Here is a 26,628-nt window from a genome sequence, read left to right as displayed (position 1 = left end):
ACGCTGTGATAACCACTCCCCCACGGTTGGTTGATTGGTGTTTTAAGTCCACTTTATGCACAGAAACAAAACAGGTAAGAAAACACACTTTTTGTAGTTTCTTCAATAATATTCATTTGGCTTCTTGAGTTCTGAGATAACATTTTTCATTTCAAATTGTTTCATTATTCACTGCAGAGTACAACACAGGAACAAGAATGCACGGTCATCACAGGTTCGAATCCCGGCCTGGATTGTTCGAGGTCCCTTCGTTAATATCATCACATCATCCTCATTTTCGCGATAACCAAATGTGGCAGAAAAGCGAAGTAAAATAAACCAAACCAACAATAATATGAATGTGCGTTCTCTTGCCCAAATAAATACATCCGTTGGAGGCCAAGAGATTAATATATTTTAAATAAAACACTACTAAAACGAGAGCGAGAGAGAGCCTGAGCAAACATTTGTAATTTAATCATTATATATTCCATATTTAAAAAACAAAACAAAAAAAAAAAGAAAGAAAAGAAAGCATAACATTATTGTCTGCACATAACACGTTCCCATTTCATAAACAATAAAACTACATCCCATATTATACATACATATTGTACAACGTGTTAAAGGTTGTGTAAATACAGAGAACATTAGTACTGCAGAAAATTTCCCCGTAAGTTCTTTAGAGGATTTACAAAGGAATCGACTGGAAACCAATTCCCTATCTATCCTATAGGAGATAGACTGGGGGACCTGAAAGCACGGGCTTTTAACCATTGCAGCGGGGGTGAGGGGGCAAGGGAGGTAGAGGCAGAAATCTTCCCTTTTTCTTCGGCCGGCCGTTTCTACCTGGAACTGCTAAGGCGGAAGAAGAGCGAGCTAGGCCAGTTTTGTCCGCGGATCACACCAAGGGACGAGAAGCACGTGAAAAAGAAAGTGTGGCATATGAACTGTGGCTTTAACAAGCCAACAAATATTGTGATTTGAAAATAATTAGAGATGTGAGATTGATTAATCTATCTCTGCTAGACTAGCTACTCAGTGCACGTCACTGCATTTAGTTCTGCTCCGCTTACCTGTGGTGCCCACTGGCGGGACTCTAACATGGTATACCGGAAAAGTTCCCCCGCACACTTCCGTACGGTTAGCCGGGATGAGAACCCATCACACTGGCTTTGTCCCACCGTCGCAACTTGTAGTTCAGAGCACTGCTGCTTCCGTGTCTGTCCTAATCGCAGGATGAGTCATTTGCGTAACACTTAAATGCACATTGAGTCCCTCCTGGCAACTCGAATATCACTCAGCCGACGTAACAATATTCCAAACAAATTGTCTCTTGCGAGAAACTTAGATCACACTCAACATCCCTTAGCGTACGAGTACTGCTGCACTGAACTAATGCACTGCGAACTGTTATGCACGAAGTCTTGTAAAGCACATCCAATGAACTTTCGCGCCCAAACTCTTCCACTTAACTTTTCTCTACCAACACTTGTCCAGAACTGTCCTCTACCAACACTTGTCAAATACTGTTCTTTATCGTCCACAAAACTGTTGTTCTCTCCTCTCGCGGGCTTCCATTCTTCCTAAAACTTCCACATAAAGGGGCAAGTTCTGATTGGCCCTTTCCTTTTGAACCACGGGGTCATGTAGGCCAAGGTTCAAGAAACTATCGACTACCGACATACCCAACCTGATGAACGTTATCTGAGAAGAGGGATCTATTTTTGCAGAAAAACACCAAGCGGCTGTCGCCCAGCACGGAAGGTGGTGATGAAAGTTTGGGCCGGAATAGCCTCTACTATTGTTCTGAAAAGGTGGGAGATGATGGGCAGGAGATTCACCCTTTTGGAAGGAAGAGGTGGAATTTAGGTCAGAGCTGGGAGACAAGAATCTGCTTAGTTCCCACGAGAAGTAAAGTTTCCTTAAACGGGGATATGAGCAATATGCATCTTAAATAAATAATATAAATATCCATATACCTATACTTAACATAATTAGTAATAATATATATTAGTGGTAATATGTACGGTTACAAGAGACACTCACAAACAGTGCTGCAACCACAGGGGGGCAGAGGCATTGGACGGAAGTCCAATCTAGGGGGGCAAACATTGAAGTAAAGAAACATGACTAGGAGAATCTAAGAATAGTACGACAAATGGATACTCATGATGGAAGTAGTTTTCAAGTGTTTCTTGCATTTTTCTTCAAGATGGCTAAAGGCACTTGCAGGGGGCACAGAGGGGCAATTGACCCCTCGATTTCAAATTTTATACAAATAAAAGTACATTTCGTAAAATTTTCTTATAGTCCAAGTTCAGAGCAATAGCTAGGGGGCGGCGGGAGTCAGCCCTGGGAGCCAAGACGATCTATCTATCTATCTATCTATCTATCAAAAAAAAAAAAAAAAAAAAAAGGTTAAAGAGAATGCCATGGCACCCCGTGAAATTATTTGCACCCTATTAAATCAATATTGTTTTCAGTTTGCAAATATTTGGATCTAAAGATTTTCCTGCTTGCTTCGATCCCAATATGATTATTTTCTGTGATGCATACTAAATTACCCGAGAGAGAAGTAAGGCCAGATATATATACTTCAGATTGTTGCTGCTTAAATGCATGAACAATTCTTTTGAGGAAAAGGAGCGTGCACATTTAAGATACAATTTGGTGGATGAATTGATCATGTAATGTATTTAAATAATATATATATATATTTTAAAGAAACTTTGAATATGTACACAATTTAACGTTAACATGTTGCATATGTATTTTCTTATTTTACGTCGCTCCATGTTACATATGTGTAAAATATATGTTGTATATGAAAATTATACGTGTCGTATGTACAAAAAGAATAATGTTCGTCATGCATATTCTGTCTTTCAAAAATACAGTTTGTGTGCTTGTTTTCCATTATTAGCTAATATGAAATTGAACGTGTTGAAAAAATATTTCAAATCATTTGTTCAAACACAAATGCTTTAGCACCAACTTCTGCCCTCTTTTGCGTGATTTACGACGATAATTATGTCTTTTAATGTTACTATTATTACTATATTACTACCACTATCAGCACTACATTCCTATTATTATTATTGGCACATTTGTTCTGGTACTTGACCCCTCTACAGATAAAAAATTGTGGTTTCGCCTCTGCCCAGGCTTAAACCTGGAACCCCTGGCTTCGTAGTGTTATTTAACCACCCCTCCATGGAGGTTGGCTAGTGAAAGATGTAGGACAGCTTACTGGCTGAAATTATTATCAAACATAAAGAAAATGTGATAGTGTTTCACATTTATTATTTCGGTTAGAGAGCAATAAATTTTGTAGTTTCATACAGGTTGTACTAAGCATCTTATGGAGTGTAAATATCAATTTCAAATCTTATGAATCATTTCTCTATGCAAACACATCAAGTATGATAAGCAACATAGGTGTGTGTTATGATATCAATTTTAAAAAGAAAAAGTTAAGTTTTAACCCTTACTGTTTGCATGATATTGTTTCCATAGCATGTTATATATTGCTCTCAGAATTTTAAACGGCAGTAGAAATAAATGACATTTGCAACTTCGAAATTATCAATGGGATTGCATACATTATGGACAGAAGATGCCATATTTTGATTGCTTGTAACATCGAAAGAAGAATTAGACGAGCAAATAGTGACTGAGAAAAGGTGCTTGCCTTAATGTCCACTGTGAAAGTTGTCGGTGTTATCTGGCGGCACCCTATGAATATAGGTTCAAGAAAATGACAAGTAGAAAGAAGCTGCAGTGAAATAAATACTATTGAAAATCTCTAAAATTATATTATATTTATTATCTTATATTTATAATATTACATTGTGTCTGTAGCAGATGTTGTCTGTTAAAATACCTCAGGCATATCCTAATTTTTTGACAAGCTATTGAGTGGATTCTCCTAATTTTATTTGTATATCTTAAGCCATTCTGTGACTGGCAGAAATCAGTATCAGCGTAAAAGAAACTGATATTTGGGGTTTGTACGCTTCTGCTCAAAAAGTGGTGCCGATAAGCGGCCCAGATACCTCGTGCTGCGGAAATGGGGTAAGGCGAAGGAGGCCCCTTTATCGTTCGGTTTCGTACCATAGTCATTAAGGAAGGTATTTTTCATAATGTAAAGAGGATACAACATTTCCCCTCTATAAAACTTGATATAAAATATTAATGATGACACTGTCATCCAAGAAGTCATTGATCAATGAAGGGATTACTATTTGTTTGTCGGGTGTCAAACACAAACTCATGTATTTCAGCAACAATATTTTGCAAAATGGTTAACGTAACCAGTAGGCAAACATTGTCTGTAGTGATGGAAGAGTCTTTCATTTGAAGCAAATAGAATCCGTCGTGGAGTAAGGGACCCATGTTTTAATGTTTTAGCAAGTAGTCCTACAAAAAATGTATTACAAATTTTTACACAATTCACCAAATTGTAGATAATATGTAAGCATTATTATTTAATTAATTCGATTTTTCTTGCATACCACAATACAATGGTGGTGTTGGATAATCGTTAGATTCCTTTGTGCTTAAAAATCTTGCATACTGGGAACTAGAGGAAAAAATTATGAAGCACGATTTATAAAGGACTTTCTTAATCAGTTCTGCAGAGAAGCCAAAACCTGCTGGTACATACTAATCATCTATTAACATTATTGACCTGTGAATATAAAGTAGATACAGTCCCTATTTATGTTAAACTTTATTTTTGTATTCGTTGGTAGTCTGAAAAGTCATTATCGAAATATTGTTATTTGATGTTGCTTGACATTTTTGTGTTCGTTGGGAGTTTCAAGATATAATTTCTTTCCTGTTACTTATCACTTTTGGAGGAGGGGAGTGCCCCCTCTGTACCCTGCTATATCTGCCAATGCAACACAATATATTAAAAATTTGCCCCCTCTAGGATTGACTTCGTCCCCCCTACTAAGAATTCCTGGCTAGGGGCCTGGATTATCGTCTATTATTTTATAGCTCTTAGTCTTGTTGGCATTTCCTATAGAATTCCTTTATGCAACAAAAAATTCTTCAGATGCTGTGTACTTATAAATGTAAGAGAAAAAGCAGCATTTTCTACACCATAAATCTGCCAGAAAATGAAAAATTATGTATGGTTTATGAATTTTTCTCTTGTTTTTATATTGTGGAGATCTGCTAATGGCAAAATAATGTACCTCTGTTACCTTAGCCTGAAGGCTAGATGCACGTGATTGTAGCACACAATACATTTGATGCCGAATGTAATTTTACATTTTACTCTTCGAATTTTCACGTGTTCTTGTGTGTGTAGAATGAAATTTGCTAAAATGAAAGTTCTGAAAGTGAATATTCATAATAATTAATGAATTATATATATTTAATTGAAAAACATAAGGTTCAAAAGCAAAAATCATGATAATAAACATGTCTGGAAAAAAATGTCATTTTTGGACTAGAAAACCTGGAAATGTCAGGGAATTTCATAATTAAAAAATTGTAGCAACCCTGGCACTGTCTCCTGAATGCCAGGATTTATGTCTGAACTAGCCAATTTTCCATGACAGATTGCAAACCTTGCAGCTACTTAACTCTTTCGCTGCAGAATTCTCTGGCACACAATATCCCTTGGCTGCGTAATTAAATTTGAATTTTTTTTTTTTTTTATAAACAAATAGTTTTCACAATTGCATTGCATTATACAGGGTGCGGTACTTAAAACCAGCCCGTCCCTTCATAAGATATCATTAGATGAACAATTTGAATGATTAAGTGAAATTAAAACAAAATCAAACAAAAGCAATACACCAAATGAAATTTAATGTTGTGTGTTAAGATTTCTCACCTTCACAATAGATGCTGAAAGTGTCCTCCACCCACTTCAACACACGTCTGAGCACGTTTCAGGAGATTCATGCACACCTTTGTTAATTCTTGAGTGGTGATGCTGTTCATGACATTCTGGATGGAGGTCTTGAGTTCTTCAGTTTTGTGTGGATTTGTTTCGAATACTTTCCCCTTTAACATTCCCCACAAGTTGACAAGTCGGGTGACCGAGGAGGCCACAGGCCTTTGCTAATTGTCCTCTCTGGAGTAAACATTTCATGCACACGGGATAGTGAAGCATTTGATGTGTGGCTTGTTGATCCGTCCTGCTGAAAGTAACAGAACTGACGCTCCTCTTCTGTCAATTGTTCATAAAACTCTTCCAGAATTCCCAAATACACGTTACTGTCTACTGTGGTTTCAAAAAATATGGGCCCCATAACGCGTTGTGCGGAAATGGCACACCAAACACCAATCTTTTCGTCATGCAATGGCTGCTTGTGGATTACGTGTGGATTCTGTGACGACCAATAGCGATTGTTTTGGGAATTTACGTATCCCGACAGATGAAACCATGCCTCGTCACTCATGATGAACATCAATGGATCCAAAACACCACTGGCAACATTCGTCAATAGCCATGAACAAAAATCCACCCTCTTCCCCGGGTCAAGCTCCCTCAGTTGTTGCACTACACTTATCCGATAAGGTTTTAACTTCAGCGCCCTTAACACACGTCTACAACTTCGCTCACTAGCTGGAACCTGTTGACTTAATTTCCTCGTTGATTTACGAGGACTTCTCGCCATTATGTTCTGCACCTGCCTCCGTAATTCAGGTGTGTAGACAGATGGTCGTCTGTCCCTGGGAGCATTTGCAACAGATCCTGTACGCCTCCATTTCCCAATCAAATCCTGTATTGTGCGTTTTGCTGGGACAGGACGTCCTGGAAATTTCTCGTGAAACAACTTCCTTGTTTGCACAAAGGATCCGGTGCGCACAAAAGCTTCAACAATTGCAACACGCTCAGGAATCAAATACGACATTATCACGGCTTCACCCAACAAGGCCTGATTCTCAACTGCTTTCACTCGACCACGGGTTCACAAGCCACCTGTTGGTGAGAAACAGAATTAGTAACTCATGCAACGCCATCTTCTGTTGACATGTTCATTTAGATGTTTTACATGTTCATTAGTAAAGCAATTACAGCGGGCTGGTTTTACGTTCCGCACCCTGTATATGAGAGAGAACTTACAAAAGTCATTCCTTGCACTGGAAAACCATTCTGTAGTCCCTGGTGGTATGATATTTAAAAAAATTTTGAAAAAGAAAACATTTTTTTAGAAAGAATAATTTTGCAAAATTACATTGCAAAATATGTTATAGAGAACTTGCAAATGTCATTCCTTGCACTGGCAAACCATTCTGTAGTCCCTGGTGGTATGATATTTTGAAAAATGTTGAAAGTAACTTAGCACTTGCCTGTGTCGAACTTCCCGCACCTAGATCAATGCTGTTTTGCACTCTGCTCCATGATGTTACGAACGGCGGTACAAATTCTTCATCAGACACTACACAATCACTGTCACCAATTGAAGTATCATAAAAACTGTCGCTATTATCGTCACAACTTAATTCACCTTCTGATTCTGAGTCGGCAAATAACAGTTGAGTAACATCATTATCAGACAAGTGTTGAGGACTTGACGAATCCATGTTGTTTACATTCAAACATGCATTTGAAACTGACATGTCAGAGCACTCAACGCTTGTATGTCAAAGAATTCTAAACGGAGGTATAATTAGCGACATCATACGGATAAAAACAAAACTACAAGTTCAAATAGTTCCAAATACTATCAACAGATGTCAGAAGGCTACTAAAAGCAACGTACTGCGGAAATGCGACACCCGCAGCGAGTGGAAGTATGAACTCGCAATAATGCGACTTCCGCGGAGCAAGGCATCTGGCGTGCTGTGCATAAATACGACGATCGCAGCGAAAGAGTTAAGCATGCGATATTCCTGCACATGTGTGCCTGCATTCAGACAGGTTTTACTACATAAAGTGTAGCTGCTATATCTGCCACTCTGTATAACACATAATTATCAGCCATTTTTAGCACAAATGTTGGTTCCTAGGTACAGTGGTATGTTTTTCATATATGTGTTTTATAATCAGGGGCAGTAAAATACAGGGCACTCTGTCACCATGGCTGGCACTTGAAAATTTTCACCTGCCACCTGAATTTGAAATTCAGATCTGAGATATTTTTTTTATCTTTTGAATGTGCTTACAAAAATTTCATTACCTTTTTTTTAAATAACAAGTACAGTATGTGTTTTTTTAATGTTTGTGTGTTTTTTGTATCACTACTGCTAGCTGAATTTTAAAACCTGCAGCTATATGGTAGAGTTGGCCATATATTAGAATGTATTGCATTATTATTTATGCTGTTACTAGTTCAGCTTTCTTTAGGAAGGCTATTTCGGTGCAAGAATTAATTACATTTAATCCAGTCTTGTATTTATTAATAAATTAAATGTTTTACAATCACATTTCATTGCTTGGATTCATGGCTTTCTTAGCTTATATTTGCAAACATACAAAAGGAAAAAAAATGCTGGTTCCTGAGAAGAAGGGACTGGCACCTGAATTATTTTTAGTTTTGTCTACCCTTGCTGATAATTACTTCATTTATCAAAATGGTGGTGTGTATGTTCAGTTCTACTTCTCTTTATTGTGTTTGGGCCTGTACGATAACATGGCTAATGCTCTGCCTTGTAATCAAAGGGTTCCCATTGCTCATTTCTGGTTGAGGCTCATTGCATCTTTCAATGTGTTTTGTCATCTTTTGTGGTTTTAAACCACTATAGGCACTTTATTATTTTTAATATTTCTTGTTTTTCCACCTTGAATTTTTGGAAGATTTGCCTTGAAGAGCTGGAATTGTCCCTGATTTTATCTATCGTTACATATCCCTCGTGTTCATATTCGAGTTACGTTTAGCTAGGTAGCCTGGCAGGAAATATAAGGAATGTGTTAACTTCAGCGCCAGCTCAGCGAAAACCATTCGCCAGTATTTGCAGAGGAAAATGGGATGAGAGAGAAAAAAGGGGAGGAGTTTTGATCAGGGTGGATGCAAGTTGCATCTTGCACGGGACAGTTGGCCTGGGGTTTGGAAAGGAAGAGAACCGGAAAGTTGTTCGGGAGTAAGAAAAGAGGGTTCTTGAGTTTGGAGAGAGGCGAGTGAGTTTCATTTTGAGGGAGATTCAGGCTGGATTATGAACAGTGAATGTGAGTTTTAGGAACTTGTTTGGGAGTGAAGCTGAGAGACAATTTAAGAGACAGGTAATATGCTTTTCTAATGCCATCCTTGCCTTTGCAGACTTAACACATTGGGGTCTCACGACGGGCATAGCCCGCAGTGCACTTAAAGTCAATGTGGACGAACGACGGGCATAGCCCATCCTGCAGTATCCAATCGCTTTGCCGATTGAACGACGGGTTATGCTCGTACTTCGTCTCATGCGCGTGTTCATTCAAGCCCCTCTGTTGAAATTCCGACCGCTAGGTGACTCATGTGCTATTTTTATCTCGCACCTGTGACTGTTTGTTGTCACGTTGATGTACTGTGCATTGTTTAGAATGGCGTCGTTAGATCCAGACTGCATATCGGAAATTCTGCATGAGGATTCTGCCTCAGAGTTTGAAGTTAGCGATTATTTTGATGATGCAGATGAATTTGAAGATTTGGAAGGTAGGTTATTTTCGTAATAATTAATTGTTGATAATATAAACAGTGTTGCAAACTCCAGTATTTTATGAATGAAGTGAGAAGAGGTAATTATTCATCTTGCCTCTTGCTTGATTCTCCTACATGCACTAATGTATTTTTAGTTTTCCATTTATTATTTTGTATACTGTATGTCAAATGAAAATTTATTTTATTTATTTAGTTTATTTATTTATTTGTTTAATTTTTACAGATGACGCAGAACCAACTGATACATCGTCTGGTCCTGTCCTGCAGCCACTTTTTCATACAAAAGATAATTACTTGTAATTTGTAATTATTTTTTGTTATGTGCACATAAGAAGTATTCTTATGCAAGATTCAAAAGATGTATTGATAGAATATGTAGTTAATTATTGAAATTTCCAGATTACGAACTTAAAATATATCTATATTAACATTTGTTACAATGTTGTACTTTTTTTCTTCTTCACAAAACATTGCTGAAAAAAATAATAAAAAATGTCTGAAAATGAAAAGAAAATTTAACAATTTTTTGTTCATTGAAAAGAGGAAGTTTTGTAGTTTTAAGAAATATGTGGTAAATAAAAACAAATTAAAAATATTTTTTTTTATGATTTTTTGAAAAACAACCTAAAACCGCAGACCAGAGGTAACAACGCTGTATTATGAGGCCAGACCCGAATGTGTTAAGGTGATTGTAACCCAAATACAAGAGAGTTGCCATTCTTTAAAGGGTTCTCTAAATTTAAGTTAATTTAGGTACCTCGTGCAGTTAGCAGATACAGCCAAGCGAGAGCTTACGGGCTACCGCTAACCCGCAATGGTAAGAATTACATTCATCTAAAGGGCTCCAGGTTCAGTCTCCGAACCTTTCGAGGTTCACACGCTTGGTAAAAGTGTGTCTCAATACGCTATAATCTTTCCAATAGTATGTTGAACATGATGAACATAAGATAAAGATATTCATTTTAACGCAGTACATGAGAGTACATGTAATAATATGTATTATTGGTTTATTCTGATGCTTATTGTTAGAGGAATGTAATGTAATAAATTGTTACTGCTTACAGGTGCAGTGGGGGCTGTGAAGAATGTAGAGCATCCAGTAAGCCTTGCTAGGCTTGTCATGGAGAAGACTGAACATGTGCTGTTAGTCGGGGAAGGAGCCAAGCAGTTTGCTAATGAAATGGGTGTTCCGGATTTCCCAGAGGATAAACTCGTTACCACATATGCTAAAAGAGCCTTGGAGGACTTTAGGAAAGACGGAATATTCATTTCAGAAATAGGGTAGGTCTTTGTTCTCACAGTAGTGCTGTGCCAGTACCCGTACAGATACCAACACTCGTACTGATTCCCACCAATATGAATGCTTGAAAGTTGTAACAATTAAAAGATGTTGAAATTATTGATTAATATAAGTTCGTAAGTATTCCACTTTGCATCAATTTGCCAGAGTTTTGCTTAAACGTTTTCAAGAATTACATGAGAATATCAGTCTTTAGTGGACGGTTGTTTTCAACTGAAAAACCACCAGCACATGGCAACAATTAACATCATTGCTTGTAAACTACAGATGATAATTAACTTCTGAGTCATTCCATGCGAAATCAACACAGCCTTTGACCTGACCATCTCCGATTTTCATGAAATTTGGGAAGTTGAAACTATCCATGGAACTTAGTAACTATGGAATTTTTTAGTTTCGTGCGTCTTGTAATTGTTAAATTATTTAAGGTTAAAGTTAGCATAAATTGCCCTTTTTGAGCCCGCTTAGCTATATATTTGATATATCACATCACCCCCTTTCCTTTGAAATTTTTGCGTTGAATTCAATATGGCGGTCAACAATATGCCGGAGCTGCGCTTGACACACACGGCTAGGGATCTCCCTGTGCCTAACCTATTTCTTTTATGACCAATTACACCCAGGATAACTCTTTTACATTTTGTAGGGGGTGTTAAGGGACATTTGACTCTTCATAGTTCACGTAATGGGGCTTTTATCAGTCACATAGTTACACATATTATTTTGTATCCTCTGATCCCATTGCAGTCCCAAAATGATTTTTTGATATGTTTTAGAGTATGGTATGAGGGACCAAATATATTTTTTTCACGATTTTTGGTGATGACATGTTTTGAGATATTCAAGGTCAAAAGTCAAGGTCACGTGACAAAATTATATTTTTATCCAAAGGTAGGCTTGTTATATATCACTGGAAAGCTTATTCAATTCCCTGTACAATAAGCTTTATTTGAGCTTCCTAGGCAAAATAGTGGCGGAGTTATAGCACATTTAGTATAGCTAAGCGGGCTCAAAAAAGGCAATTTCTGCAAACTTTGACCTTGAATAATTTAACAATTACAAGACGCACGAGACTAAAAATTTTCATATTTACTAAGTTCTATGCATGGTTTCAACTCCCCAAATTTCATGAAAATTGTAGATGGTCAGGTTAAAAATTGCACATATCTGTGTTGATTTGGCATGGAATGACTCTTCTGTCTTTTTTGTTAATTTATATTCATGTGAATGACATATTGGAATGACTTAACAATATAGTTATTGTTACTATCTTAAACTAATGCATTTTGAAAGTGTCGATTTTTCCTCCAAAAATTACATTATATAACTTAAGAATGAGTATTACTCTTCAGTAGGGTTGGATGATATCCGAAATTTGATATTGTGATATATCAAGAAAATATCATCACAGATGATACGATACAATATTTTTTCCATATCGTGATATCGGCGATATAAGGTCTCCATGATATATATCGCCAAATGTCATGACCATATATCTCTGACACGATATATATATAGCTAAAATATTGTGATGATATATTGCCAACATGATATATATTGCCAAAATATCATGACGATATACTGCCGACACAATATGTATCACCACAATATCATGACGATATATCGTCTACTTGATATTGCGTGTACTATAGTTTTTTTCAACATCGCGATATATCATTGTGTATGAACGCAGAGGTTAATTTATGCACACATGTAGGTACTTCATAATACAATGATTATCACGAGAATTTATAAAAACTATTTCTAAGATGTATAACGCCGTTCCTCGATGTCGGTAAAAATGGGAAAAAAGCATGAACAAGGTGGCCAATACTCGCAGAGGTATATTGAGCGTGGATAATATAAATCGAGGAACCGCAATTACAATTTTGCTTGTTATGGGGTTAACTGAATACATATACGGAAATAATTCCCACAATAACAACAGTTTGAATAATGTGTGTGTAAATTCCTCACCCTTCTTTACCCTTTCCAAAAAATTTAGCAAGTTATACAACAAAGCATTACCTCAATTACGTCACCAATCGCAACTCACACCAATGAAAAGGTAGTACATTCACTATAGACGTTTATTTAACAATTTTAAATTTGTGGCAACATTCTTTCAACATTTCCTTCTATTTCTTTAAGTAAGCTTCACAACAAAATTCCAGTTTACGTACGACCGACAATTCTCATTTTTAGTATTCTTTTTGATCAGAATAATTTACAATAAAAAAATAACAATGCAAATAAAAGGTACGCCTTTTCAGAAATAATACAGATAAAATTTACTTCATTTTAAAAGTTCGTACCAGTTCAACATTTAACGGACAAATTCTACTAATTTATAAATACCTAAAATTATAATTATTTTAAAAAAGAGAATTAGATGCTCGTTAATTCCAAATACTCAGTCGGTTAAGGTTTGTCTCGTTTTATTATTAGTTGTAAAAGGGCTTTTCGTTATGACGTCTTTGAGGTTGAATGATTATCTATAAAAAATTACGTTCTTGGGTCACACGCGTATCGGTTGCACATTTGGGTTACTGTTGCGGCGATGTTTTATACTGTTACTTGGTACACACACATGTACATATCTATTTCTCACTCGTGATCTTGTTTTATGCACAGGACGCATTCAAAGCCACCATCTTTTATCGCGTCTTATTTGTAATGCAAAAATCAACAAATTGGCAAGTACGAATTTAAGTTTGTTACACAAGTTCAGTTCACTATAACACACGTAATCTTACGTACCTTCATAAATGTTCTAGTTGCCAAATTAGACCGGCTGTTCGCAACATCCAAAGTAGTCGAATTGATGCAGTCAAATTCACGTGTTCTGGTTACGTAATAGATTTTTGCCGTTACTTCCTTGATGCCATGTGCGCTTATGAATACTGCAGCAAAGTGTATTGGTTCTAGTTATTTCAAGGTTCAATGTCTATGTTCCGACTCCAGTTCATGCTGATATTAAATACTTCTTGATTAATTACTTCGTAAAACAAATACTAGTCGTGCAAATATATATATGTGTAAAAATGATTACCACAAATTAAAATACTGGGCGTGACAATTACCACAAAAATGACTATCGCAAGATTCATATATATATGCTGAAAATTGGTTCACGAAAAAAATAAGTCCAAAGCACAATTCCTTACAAATGTTTTTAGTGACGAAACACGATGTTGCAAAGAAGCAATGTAAGTTCAAACGGCAACACGTAACATTTAAAATGAATGACGAAAAAGTTCTCAAAGTCACAACTTACGATATGTGGTTGCACATGATACAATAAAACTTGCCCCAGTTTTTGAATGAAATACCAAGCGACGTTGAACCTTGATTGTCATGCGACGAACTGTACTGTGATTTTCCTACCTCCGCTGCTAGCGAAGAAGAAAAAAAGGTGAAAGTGACAGGAGAGACATCTATCGGTATAAATTGGTAGTGAGGAAAAATAACCTCATGGGGATTTTTATGGAATGAAATTTCCCGGGTGGGAAATTTTCACTCAATGTAATGGGATGACGCAAAGCGGGACTTACAAATGACAGATTTACGTCATCACCGTTACAGATGGGTGAACTTACAATCTCGTAATCAACAACTTTACTAACAATTGAATGTTAACTCAGATATTATGCACACTTAACATTCCCCCTCTTCCTTACTTGACTTAGTTATATTTCAGTCTATCAGACGGTTTTCTCTGTCGATGCAGGAATCATCCAAATACAATGTAGAAGGTTTGCCATCTGGCGTAGAAGTTTCCAGCACCATAGAACATCCCACTTTTTGCTGCAATCAATAAGTCTTCATCACAGAAAACTGATCCGCCGTCTTGACCTGTATCTGGTCCATGTATTCGTTCATCAGCATCTTCCTCCTCCTTCTGACTTCCAATATGATATCTATCTTTCTTGTCTTGTATCCACTTCAACTGATCTTCGTGCATGACCTGGTTTCTACCTTCAACATTTACCAGCCATGTACCTTTGCTTTTCCGTGCTATAATTTTCCCTTGAGATACCTCATGGCATTCCTCATGTCTTTAAATGGTAACATAACCCATACAAAATCACCTCTTTGGTTCAATGTTTCTTCTACTTTATCCCTTTCGCATTCTTGATTTATTATTTCTTCCATTTGGGCATCAAATTTATTCCTGGGATTGTAGGAAAAAATCATTTGCTCTGGCATTTTGTCACCAGATGCATCATATTCGCTTCTCAAAGCCACCAGTACTCTCTGTAATAATTCTTCAACGTTGACATGCAAATTCTTATTCAATTGCTCACGTATAGCACAGTCTAGCTTTGTTTTCACTGTCTGCACATAGCACTTTACCTGACCATTGCTTTCAGGATGGTACGCAGGAGAACGATACAAATTGATGTGATATTCATCATGGTATTTTTTGAATTGCGTAGATGAGAAAGGGGAACCATTATCCGCCACAATACACTTTGGTAGTCCGAAAATAGCACAATGTTTGATTAGATAACTCTTTACTTTTTTAAATGAAGTAGATGGCACACTATTACAATCTACCCATTTGTTATAGGCATCCACTATTATAACATAAGAGATGCTTCTACACGCAAAAAAATCGATATGCATCCTTTCCCACAGCTGTCTGCATACAGTCGAAGCACTATACTTTTTAGTGCTTGTATTTGGCTTGACAGCCACACAAACTTCACATTTATTTACATACTCTTCAATAGCCTTATCCATTTCTGCCCACTAATATCTCTCTCTCGGAGCATTACTTCATTTTCACAATACCGAAATGATCTTCATGGGCTCTCTGAATAATGTAATTTCACACTCCTTTAGGAACAACCAGTCTGCGACTTCAAAACAGTAACTCATTCGTAATGCTTAATTCTGACTGTCTTCTCTTGTACGCCAACAGTTCCTTCAACTCATCTCCTTTGAACCCTTTCACTTCTTGTGGCCATCCATTCTGGAAATAAGATTTTGTTATCCTAAGAATTTCTTCTCGTTAACAATACTTCAAAACCGCCTGTTTTGCATTCGGTGTAAGCGTAACCTGGTACACAAATTCATCTTACCTGGGATCATCATCATGTACGTCAGGAAGTGGCAATCTTGATAACATGTCTTTTTAGTACAAATCAGTGATCTACCTTGTATGTATTTTTGGAATTTCCTCACTGCATGTACGATATACAAAGCTTCTTTTTTGTGCATAGGATACTTAATCTCATACTTATTTAATGTACATGAAATGCATTCAATCGTACGCAATTCCCCATGTACTTTATGGCATAATTGCGCACCTAATCCATTTTGTGCTGCATCACACTGTATAACAACTTCCTTATTCTGGTCGTATGGAACAAGGACCTTGGTATTTTTCAAAGCCAGTTTAGCTGCTTCGAATTGCCGTTGACGATCATTTGTCCATTGCCATCATATGTTTTTCTTCAATAAATTGTAAACATCTGTCAAGATAACTGACAAATTAGGCACACATCTTCTGTAAAAATTAATACCACCAAGAGAAGCCTTTAATTGTTTGGTGTTGCAGGGACGTGGACATTGTATCAATGCATGCAGTTCCTTTTCAGAAGGATGTATTCGTTCTTTACTTAAAGTATATCCTAAATAATCAATTTTGTTTTTGAAGAATGAACACTTGCTCCAATTAACCTTAACATTGTACTCTTTCAAACAGTTTTAAACTTCAGATGGTCTGGTAACTGCTTTCTCTAAACCCTTGCTAACAATAAGTAAATCATCTTGGTATGGAATAACAAAAAAATCTAATCCCTGTAATATGCCTTCTATCGTTTGTTGAAAGATTTGTGATGTGATCCGTACACCAAATGGCATACTAGTATGCTGTACCAATCTCCATGGGGTATTCATTACGAGCACTTCTGAGATTCACGGTTACAAACACATTTAATCCATTAACTTTTGGAAATACTTGATCTATCCTAGGCAATAAATAATTTACATTTTCCACATACTTATTCACCGTGTTCTTGAAATCACAGCAATGCCTCAAATTACCATCATTCTTACACACAACGACCATAGGACTCGCCCAATCACTTGAATCAATCTTTTCTATAACGTTTTGCTCAATTAATTTGTCTATTTCAGACTTAACTTTCTCACATAAATCAAATTGGTGTAATTCCTTCTCTCATTGGAATCGTGGCAGTAAAATGCTTAATTGGCTGTGACAAATCATTATCGAACAATTCTTTATGCTCATTCTTAATAAATTTAATTAATCCTTGCATGTCACACAAAGTGATCAGATTTTCACATTTGACCATCTGCGATTTAATCAAGGTTTGCCCTTGCACAATTTTCAACTTGTCAGCTGTTAACACAGACAAAATATTAGTCGCATCTTTCGACTTAACAAAAGTTTGCCCTTGTACACATTTCAATTTGTCAGCTGTTAACACAGACTAAATACGAGTAGTGTCTTGGTACACATTTAACGATGGCCACAGTTGAGATAATTTAATGTGAAAATCAGGCAATAAATGCATAATCCATTGTCTTCCCATTAACAGATATTTTAAATTACATGCGACAACATATAAATCTAATATTTTATCTATAGTATGTTCATAACGAACTCTTACAGTAACCTGGCTTCCCCGATGGCGCAGTGGTAGCGTCGTCGCCTTGTAATCAAGGGGTCCCGGGTTCGATTCCCGGTGGAGGCACATAGTGGTTCGGATCCCACTTTAAACTGTAGGTCCAGTCCCAATTAGCCTTACTGTGCATAAAGTGGACTTAAAACAACAAATCAATTCAATCTTACAGTAACCTTCCCAACTAACGGCAAAGACATACTGCTAGCACATTGTAAAGCACAGTCAGTTTCCAGATATTGCAAACCATGTAGTTGACTATCACAAAATGCTTTACTCGCAATTGAAACTTGTGAACCTAAGTTCACATAGATTCATTAATATTGAGAGCAGTTACATATTCGGACGAAGATACAAATTTACTAGTAGCTTCATCACAATGAGCTATTTGCATAGGCAATGAAGGTTGATCAGATTGAAGATATGGTTGTGACGGAGCCGGACTTACATTAGAGTGAGATAAATTATATTCAACCGATCCTTCTTGCATAGGACTATTTTCTTCATTTAATTCCAAAGTGATCATTCCAAGCCTTAATTCATCTACACCTGTCACTATACTGTTTACATCATGTGATGTAACAGGTTCAATTTCCTGCACAGCATTAGCCTTGTACTTACTATAAGGTTTAGTACTATTAGTTTCTTTATCGCGCTGTAACTTGAAATGCTGGGAAACATCATGACTGAACTTCTTACAATATATGCACTGCTTGAATTATTGTTGCTTTCTTTCCCGATCATTTTTACTTCCCTCATTATCTTCTTGACTTTGTTTAAACCTTAGCATTTTGCCTAATATTACTATTGCAACTTCTATCTATCCTGTTTCGGATTGGCATGGACACTGGAACTGAAACTAGTATCGCCCTTGTACATATTTACGATTAGTGTTCATAAAATTTAAATTGTCCTGGACGTAATATTCCTTCATATCTGCGTCTAGCTTTTCCACCTGCTTTGCTACCTCAAAAGCTTTGTGAAATTCCATTACATTATCAGCAATGAGTTTCTTGCGAATCGTGTTAGATCTGATTCCACTAATTAATGAGTCAAATAGAGCTTTGGAAAGAAACTCACCATAACCGCATTGCTCTCCGAACTTTCTTAATCTCCTCACAAAATCTTCTATTTGTTCGTCTTCCTCGTGTACACATTTTCTAAGTTTGAACGTTTGCACTATATAGTTACTTGATGGACTCGAATAAGATTTAGATTTTAATCTTTGTGCAATATCCTGATAGGATTTTTCATGGGGCAAAGTAGGAGAAAATAATTCACGCAGAACTTCATATGGTTTATTTCCAATGGCAGATATTAATCTAGGAACTTTTATATCCTCTGGAATAGCTTTGGTTTGACAATAATTATCAAAAGGCTCAAAGTAAGCTACCTTTGATTCATCTTGGGGATTATATTTATCAAAACCAGCTACTAAAGCCATTATTATATATTTAGACTATAACTCGAAGCTTAGAAGTACAGTAAAACCTCGTTAATCTGGACTAATGGGGGGGGGGGTTAAGTTGACCGGTTTAATGAAAGTCCGGATTAACTGAAATAACCTAAAAGAACAGTAGAAAGTGCATTAAAACTCGGTGTATAGCAACAAAACACTTTTATTATGGCGAATTTAAAGGGCAGAAGCCTAAATACACTATACAGTACAGTAAAATGTAAAGCAATACTGTGGAGCAATATGACGAATGCGATTGTTGACCTTTAGCCACATTTTAAACCTTGCATTTTGCTTTTTTTTCTGCCTGTCCGGATTAAGCGAAGTCCTGCTTATCAGGGTCCGGATTAACGAGGTTTTACTGTAATGCATACTTGTCCTCGATTTCTAACTAAGTTCTCGTCGAGGTTAATCTATTCACACACACACAGGATGAGAGCTGGTGTGTGAGGTACGACCGTGAAACGAAATGCCAAAGCATGGAATGGCATTCTCCTGCATCACCCCATCGGAAGAAGGCCAAGGCGGAAAAATTGTTGTTCCCTCCGGCAGGAATTCCTTGTGGATCATGCCATCACTGTCAAAGAAAGTGATAAGCATCGTCTTGATGCATGATTTTTATGCCTTGGTCTTCTTCCGACGGGGTTGGAACAGTTCTTTTCCACCACTGTTCATATCTATACTTCATTTCTAATTATTTTCTAATATCAGTCAAGAACTCTAGCATTTCTTCATATTTCTAGATCTTTCCAGCATTTCTCTGATTTCGCAGCAACTTCTTGCCAGTATTGCTGTAAGATTCCCCCTCGCACTGGCTTTAATCGCCACACATGGCCCATGACGGATTCGCCCCGAGTCTAGCCTCGCATCACAGCCATCTTTACTTCTGAAATCCCTATGCCTTTACACTAAACGTTCTTGCGAATATCTTAAATCTGGCAACTATCGGCTAATCCTAGCTCTCTCTTCTATTCATCTTTCCACTAATGGCCCAGAGGCAGCCACTGCTATTGTCAACTGTGTGTCTCTCTCCAGCCATTCTGGCGACACAAGTCATAAAACTCATTGTCTCACAATAACCCCTTTTATACGTCCCGATCATCTGGTCTGCATCCTCCTGTACTGGTTGCAACCTCCAAAGATGTGTCACTAGAATTATAGTAATATAATAATATGGTTGGATACTTTGCTTTGGTGTAGCGGGAATATATTGCCTGAAGGCATAGGAGGTTTGACATCACTGCAAACTGTCCTTTGCTGCTTGTAACTTTTCCCTCCAAATTTCCACCAATAGAATTCAAAAGTCAACTCAATTTCGGCATAACCATAACATTCTAAATTTTGTGGAAACAGTTTTGGCTCGAGTACGGTGAAGGACGGAGGTGTCGAATACCATCGATCCGTCGGTGACCACTAAGCAGTACCTAGTGTAAGAGATATTATGGTGGACAGTGTTAAGATACCTAAGTGTGTGAGGTGACAAAACAAGTTGACGTCCAAGTTGCTATGCTTATTTTCAGTACAAGTTTATTGTGCGGACAGTGTTATAAAATACATAAGTGTGAGAAGGAACTAAATGCACCAATGGATCGGTTTGACCAATGCAGAACCGATGTTTTGATAAAGGACCACAGGACGCAAGAATAGGAGCTTCACCCGGCAGTGTCGTCCAGGAACCCATGGAAGGGGTAAGAAAACGAAATTAAACAACAGTGCGCCAGCCCAGGTGATTCAGTAATCATCCCCTCTCGAAAATGTCAATCACAAACAACTAGAACTTTTGTATCTAAAAACTTTCTTCTTTACTTATCTTAATCAGCATTAAACTCAAGTAAAATTGTTTCCAATCTTCTTTTTGATTTAAGTAATTATCTTTATTTGCAATGAAAACCTTCAGTGGTGTCCCACCCCTACCGACTAGCTAGCTGGAGGCGGACTGTGGTGATTGTTTCATTGGTATTTGGTTGTGTCTACTGAAGGATTAGTTCTTAATCCTGAAGGTAGCGGCACCCTAATATCCGTGCCTCTTTGGCAGTGACCACTGTCCGCCGATGCAATGGAAGAGACCATTGCATCCAAGGATGTTGAATTGTACCATCGCATCTTTCATGACGCTCTCAACGTGGGGCTACCATCTCTTTCATTGCATCTCCAGTAACATTTTCACGGCGCCCAGGCAATTTAATCACGTTTCAGCAGGGGGTTATCTGGCCATATTAGCACTGTGTTATATCATTTAATTGTAGCATGTTTGTTTGTGTAGTTTTGTGCATGTCTTTGGTATGTTGTTGCAACCATGTTCTAAAGGGGCAGTTTAATTTATCTTATACTTGTGTTTGCATAATCTTCATTAACAAATTGTCAAATCGTCAGTTGACAACACTGAACTTCCGTCCGATTTTGAGTGAACAGTAGGGAACTTTTCCTTTCGTATCCCGTTATCTATTGACCGTTTTGTTTGGGAAAGCGATTACCATGCCTTTGACGCGGCTACAGAAAAATCTCGTAGAAGAAGCCGGTTTGTATGCCACAAGCTCAGCAGGGAACCTCGAAATGGAAGGCACTGAAAATGAAAACGCCGTGCAGCAAATTTCTGTGCTTACAGATGTTGGGTCTCCGTCGGAAAATGTCAGTCTCTCACAGGTCATAAATCTTGAACAGCCGCCGACCACTATTGAGGATATGTTTATACGTTTAACCCAGATAATTCAGATTCAAAATGAGCAAATAAATGCCAATATTAGCAATTTGCGTAAAGAGCATGCTATTAGTATACAAGCGCTCAGGGAAGAAATGGCAACGAACAGGTCAAATTTAGAGGCTAGGATTGATAATGTAAGGGAGGAAAATAATCAAAATGTAGAAGGCTTACGTAACGAAACCGCTCAGAATATTTCAGCTTTGAGAACCGACATTGAAGACGCTAGAGAAGAAACGGCGCGAGATATTTCGTCAATAACGGAGAGGATTACGCGAGTAGAAACGCAAGTCAACGTTCGCGTCACTGATTTTGAGAAAAACATTGCGCAAGATGTATCCACGCGGTATGAACGTTATGAAAATCAGTTCAGTGATCACTCACGATCAGTACAAAAGGACTTATTAGAAATTTCAGGGCAAAATGAAACGCTGCAATCCGAAATTAGGATAAATAATGAATCTATTAATGAAATTAGGCAACAAATGAACAGTTTAGACAATGACTTGCGAGAAATTCAGAATTCGCCTCAGCAATTATCAATTCAAGTTCGTAAGGAATTACAGGAATTAAGTACAAATTTAAACAAGAAAATTCAACAAGAAGTGAGGAATGTAGAAAATAAGGTTAACCGCGACGTGAGAAGTTTGGAGCAGCAGGTTACGGAGTTACGCAGTCAAAATTCTAATGGCACTAATAGTGAACAAACGTTTGATGACAATTTCGGAAATGTAGCTCAGAACGCATTTGATGTCCCAACTACTTCGGAAAGTAATGACCATATAAGTTGCGCTGTTGCCAAACAACTTTTAGATAGCAAATTGATACAATTACCATATTTTGATGGAGAAAATGCCGAGATTAATGTGCATGCGTATCTAAGAAACTTGGAGGAATACTTGTCAATTATGAACATTCCAAGGAGGCTATATACCAAGGTGTTACGTCAGACGTTAGGGGGGCAGGCGTTAACATTCTTTGAAGTGTTTGAAGGAACCATTCAGTCTTTTGACGATTTTAAGGCTTTATTTCTGAATGAATATCTCTCAGACCACCAATTAACTAACATCAAGCTTACATTGTATACATCCAAGTACGATTCGAAGAAATCTGAGTCTTACGTCCAGTATGTAGTGAGAATGGCAAAATTAAACACTGTCTTAAATCCACCGTTGCCAGAAGATGAACTTATCAGAACATTAGCCAGACATTTTCATCCTGGTCTGCAAAGAAATATCACTGCTGCGAAGCCGAAGACGTTATCTGAGCTTATATCGATATTGAAGGAATTCAGTATGATTGATGAGGAAAGAAATGTAACAATGAACAGGAACAACAGAAACCAACCTCAGAACAATACTCATGGTAGGCGTGGCCAGATGCATGCCGTAAACGCAGCTCAGGTGATGACTGAACGTCCACGGGAGGATAGAATAAATGTAGGACGTCGCCAAGCACGGAATGAATATATTCCAAGGTATAACCGCCAATACAACGACAACAGGAATGAATATCAGCACTTTTCGAACAACAATGAAGCAAGCGCCAACCAAGAAGGCAGAAATGAGCAACGTCAAGCTAATGTAACACGTGCCAATCAGGGAAACGCCACAGGCTCTCTTCCTCGCAATTAGATGGGGGAGAGAATGAAATTCACAATAGATTACTAAATGGCAACAATGCGAACGTATGGATGGAACAATCGATTTTTCAAAAGGAACTTCGTTCACATGTTAATAATAACAATAATGGAATGAAAATGAACGAACCAAGAAGATATGGTGGATCTGGCAACAATGAGCACAGTGAAGTAGCCGACGATGATAACAACGTGTCCATGGCCCTCTCAGGCGTTATTGATGTAACAATGAATAAAATGACGACGAATGCCGACAGTGGAGCAACGTCACAAGAAAATTTAGATAGAGCGATAGGAGCTCTAGAAGACGAATTCTGGGAAGATGGAGGAAAAATGTACCCATCTTTAATTACGAAGATTCGTGCTTTGCCTGAGGCCAATTGTACGGTTAATAATACCGAAAGCATTTGTTTATTAGACACAGGATCTACGTCATCAGCTATATCACATCTTATGTTGCAAAGGATACAAGAAAATGAACCTCAAACATCGGTTATCGGCGTATCTAATCTTATTATTAGGACAGCCACAAAAGAAAAGCCAGTGCGAATTAAACAACAAATTCTTGGTGAAGTTAGACTTGGCAACACTGTTATTATTCATCCATTCTTAGTTGTTCCGCACTTGAGATTTGAAGTTATAATCGGAGCTGATTTCTTTCATGAATATCAAGCCAATATTGATTTCGAAAAGGGACTTTTGAATTTCACGAATCAAGATGAGAAATGTGCAGTTCCATTTCGCAAGAGCGATGTTTCCATTCAGCCACGTATTGTTACATGCATGATTCAAGAACCTCTTTTGCCAATAAATGATGCGGATCATATTAATCATTCATTAGAACCATATTGTGATGATTTCAACATAAACGCTTGCCAAACAATAAATGAGGAAGCTCTAAAGTTGCCTACGCGCACGGAATATTATTCCGAGGAAGAAATTAAAAACATTGTTTGTAAACAAGAAGATTTAGATAAGGCACAACAAGGTAAACTACTGAAATTGTTGTTGAATTATCAGGACGTGATGTCAGATTTTCCAGGAGACGTGAAGAAATATGAATATAAAATTAAAGTGAAGAATGTAAAAGAATTTCAGGCGAAAACAAATTACATTCCTTTGGCTTATAAGGAAATAATAGATAGAGAAATAACTACTATGCTGGAGCAAGGTGTCATTAAACGAGGATATTCTGCCCACACTTCACCCTTATTAATTGTAAAGAAGAACGATAATACACCTAGAGTATGTCTCGACCTCCGCTTAGCGAACCGATTCATTGAACGTGATGCAGAGAGGTGTGAATCAATTGAAGATATATTATATCGACACCAAGGTGCAACTTATTTTGCCACGCTTGATTTGTCACAATGTTTTCTATCTATTCCACTGCACGAGGAGAGTAAGAAATACATGGCCTTCGTTTATAGAGGGAAAACTTTTGTTTTTAACAAGATTCCGTATGGAATGTTAAATTCCTCGAGTGCTTGCGCACGCTGCGTAGAACAGGTTTTGGGGAGCGAAGTTCTCTCATACACATCTGTTTACGTCGATGATTTACTGTGTAGTGCCGACACTTATGATGAACTTTTGTCAAGAATAGAAGCCATTCTGGAGAGATTGAAAAGAGGAGGATTTCATGTAAAGCTTAGAAAATGTTCATTTGGAAAGAAGGAGATTAGTTATTTAGGTTTTAATTTAACCGGGTCAGGTATAAAATGTCAACCTGAACGGATAGAAGCCATTCAACAACTGCAGCCACCGAAAAACCAGAAAGAGTTAAGAAAATATCTAGGATTCGTTGGATTTTATAGAGCATTCGTGCCTCAGTTGTCATCGTCAGAAGCTCCATTGTGCGCTTTACTGAAGAAGGACACTCGTTGGAATTGGGGTCCGTTGCAGCAGTCCGCCTTTGAAGAGATAAAGGAAAAATTCCTGAACACAGTTATGCTTTATTATCCTCTGAAAGGCAAGACATTTCATTTGAGTGTAGATTCGTCAGCCTATGGAGTTGGGGCATGTTTATATCAAAACGATGAAGATGGAAATCAACATGTTATTGCTTTCATTTCACGCACTTTAACCGCAACTGAGAAAGTATATGCTGCGACAGAGCGTGAGATGCTCAGCCTAATTTATGCAATCAAGAAAGTAAGGCATTTCCTCGAATGAAAACATTTTATTGTGGAAACAGATTGCAAGGTATTGACACACTTGTGGAAATGTTCTTTCACTAACAAGAGAATACAAAGATGGTGTTTACAAATACAAGATTTGTGTTTTGACATTAAATATGTGCCAGGGAAGCAACATATTGTGCCAGACTTTTTAAGTAGAAATCCGGTTAATACTGACACTGGAGTGACGGAATGTCACACTGAAACCATTGACACTGAAGAAGTGATCGCAGCAATTGATTATGATATTGATACGAGGGTTGTCCCTGAATTGAAGAATATGACCGAATTGCAAGAAAATGACGAGAAGTTGAGAAATATTATTCACATTCTAAAGCAAGATGATAACAGAAAACTTAGTCTTAAAGAGAGAAAAATCAAGAATCTTCATAAGATTGAAAATAACATTGTATTTAGAAGAACGAATAATGGTGCAAATGATTGGAGAGTGTGTGTACCCCAATCGATCATTACGAAATTGATTTGGTATATTCATACCATTCGTGGTCATTTCGGAAGTGCGAAAGTGTTCGCAGAGATGAGAAAATCCTTTTATTGGAAAAATATGGCTCGTCACATAAGAAAAGTTTTAGCCTCGTGTGACACGTGTCAACGTGTGAAGGCGCCAAACAAGAATTTCCAAGTATTACCGATCGCCATCATTCCCAAGGATTGTGAGGCAAAGTAAGCCATATGTAAATATTAAGGATATGAAACCTTATGTAAGGCCTATCAAAGAATGAGCTTGTAATTATATAAATAGAAATGGAAAAGTGTCAGAATGAATAGGGTTCATTCATTGATCCTGCACAGCTGGAGGAGGTTTAACCGCGAGGACAACCCCCCGCAAGTACAATATAAAGGGACCCAGTCAAGGTCAAGGAACCCAAACAAACACACCCACGGACCTGTCCTAAACTTTCCCTTTTGTCAGCCATTTCCCATAGAAAGGAAAGGATTATATTTCTTAAATTATACTCAATATATTATTGCATATTTATTATAATTTCTATTATATCCCATTTACTCTTATTTACATTTAGTCTTCGATTTTATATTGTGTTAATCAAGTTATGTTTATATGTATTTGATGTAGATTATCAATTATTAATTAT

General features: G+C 37.4%; 1 protein-coding gene across 1 annotated transcript in view; it reads left to right on the top strand.

The window, feature by feature from the left end:
• Nucleotides 1-26,628, top strand: part of LOC145978380 (isoaspartyl peptidase/L-asparaginase-like) — a 134,349-nt gene that overhangs the window by 37,475 nt on the left and 70,246 nt on the right. Inside the window, exon 4 of the mRNA XM_083110989.1 lies at nucleotides 10,649-10,865. Coding sequence (XP_082967115.1) covers nucleotides 10,649-10,865 — 217 coding nt within the window. The remainder of the gene's footprint in view (nucleotides 1-10,648; nucleotides 10,866-26,628) is intronic.

Source organism: Lepisma saccharinum, chromosome 24 (genome assembly GCF_977018435.1).
Source record: "Lepisma saccharinum chromosome 24, izLepSacc3.1, whole genome shotgun sequence".
NCBI classification, from domain to species: domain Eukaryota; kingdom Metazoa; phylum Arthropoda; class Insecta; order Zygentoma; family Lepismatidae; genus Lepisma; species Lepisma saccharinum.
This window is presented reverse-complemented; position numbering and strand designations above follow the sequence as displayed.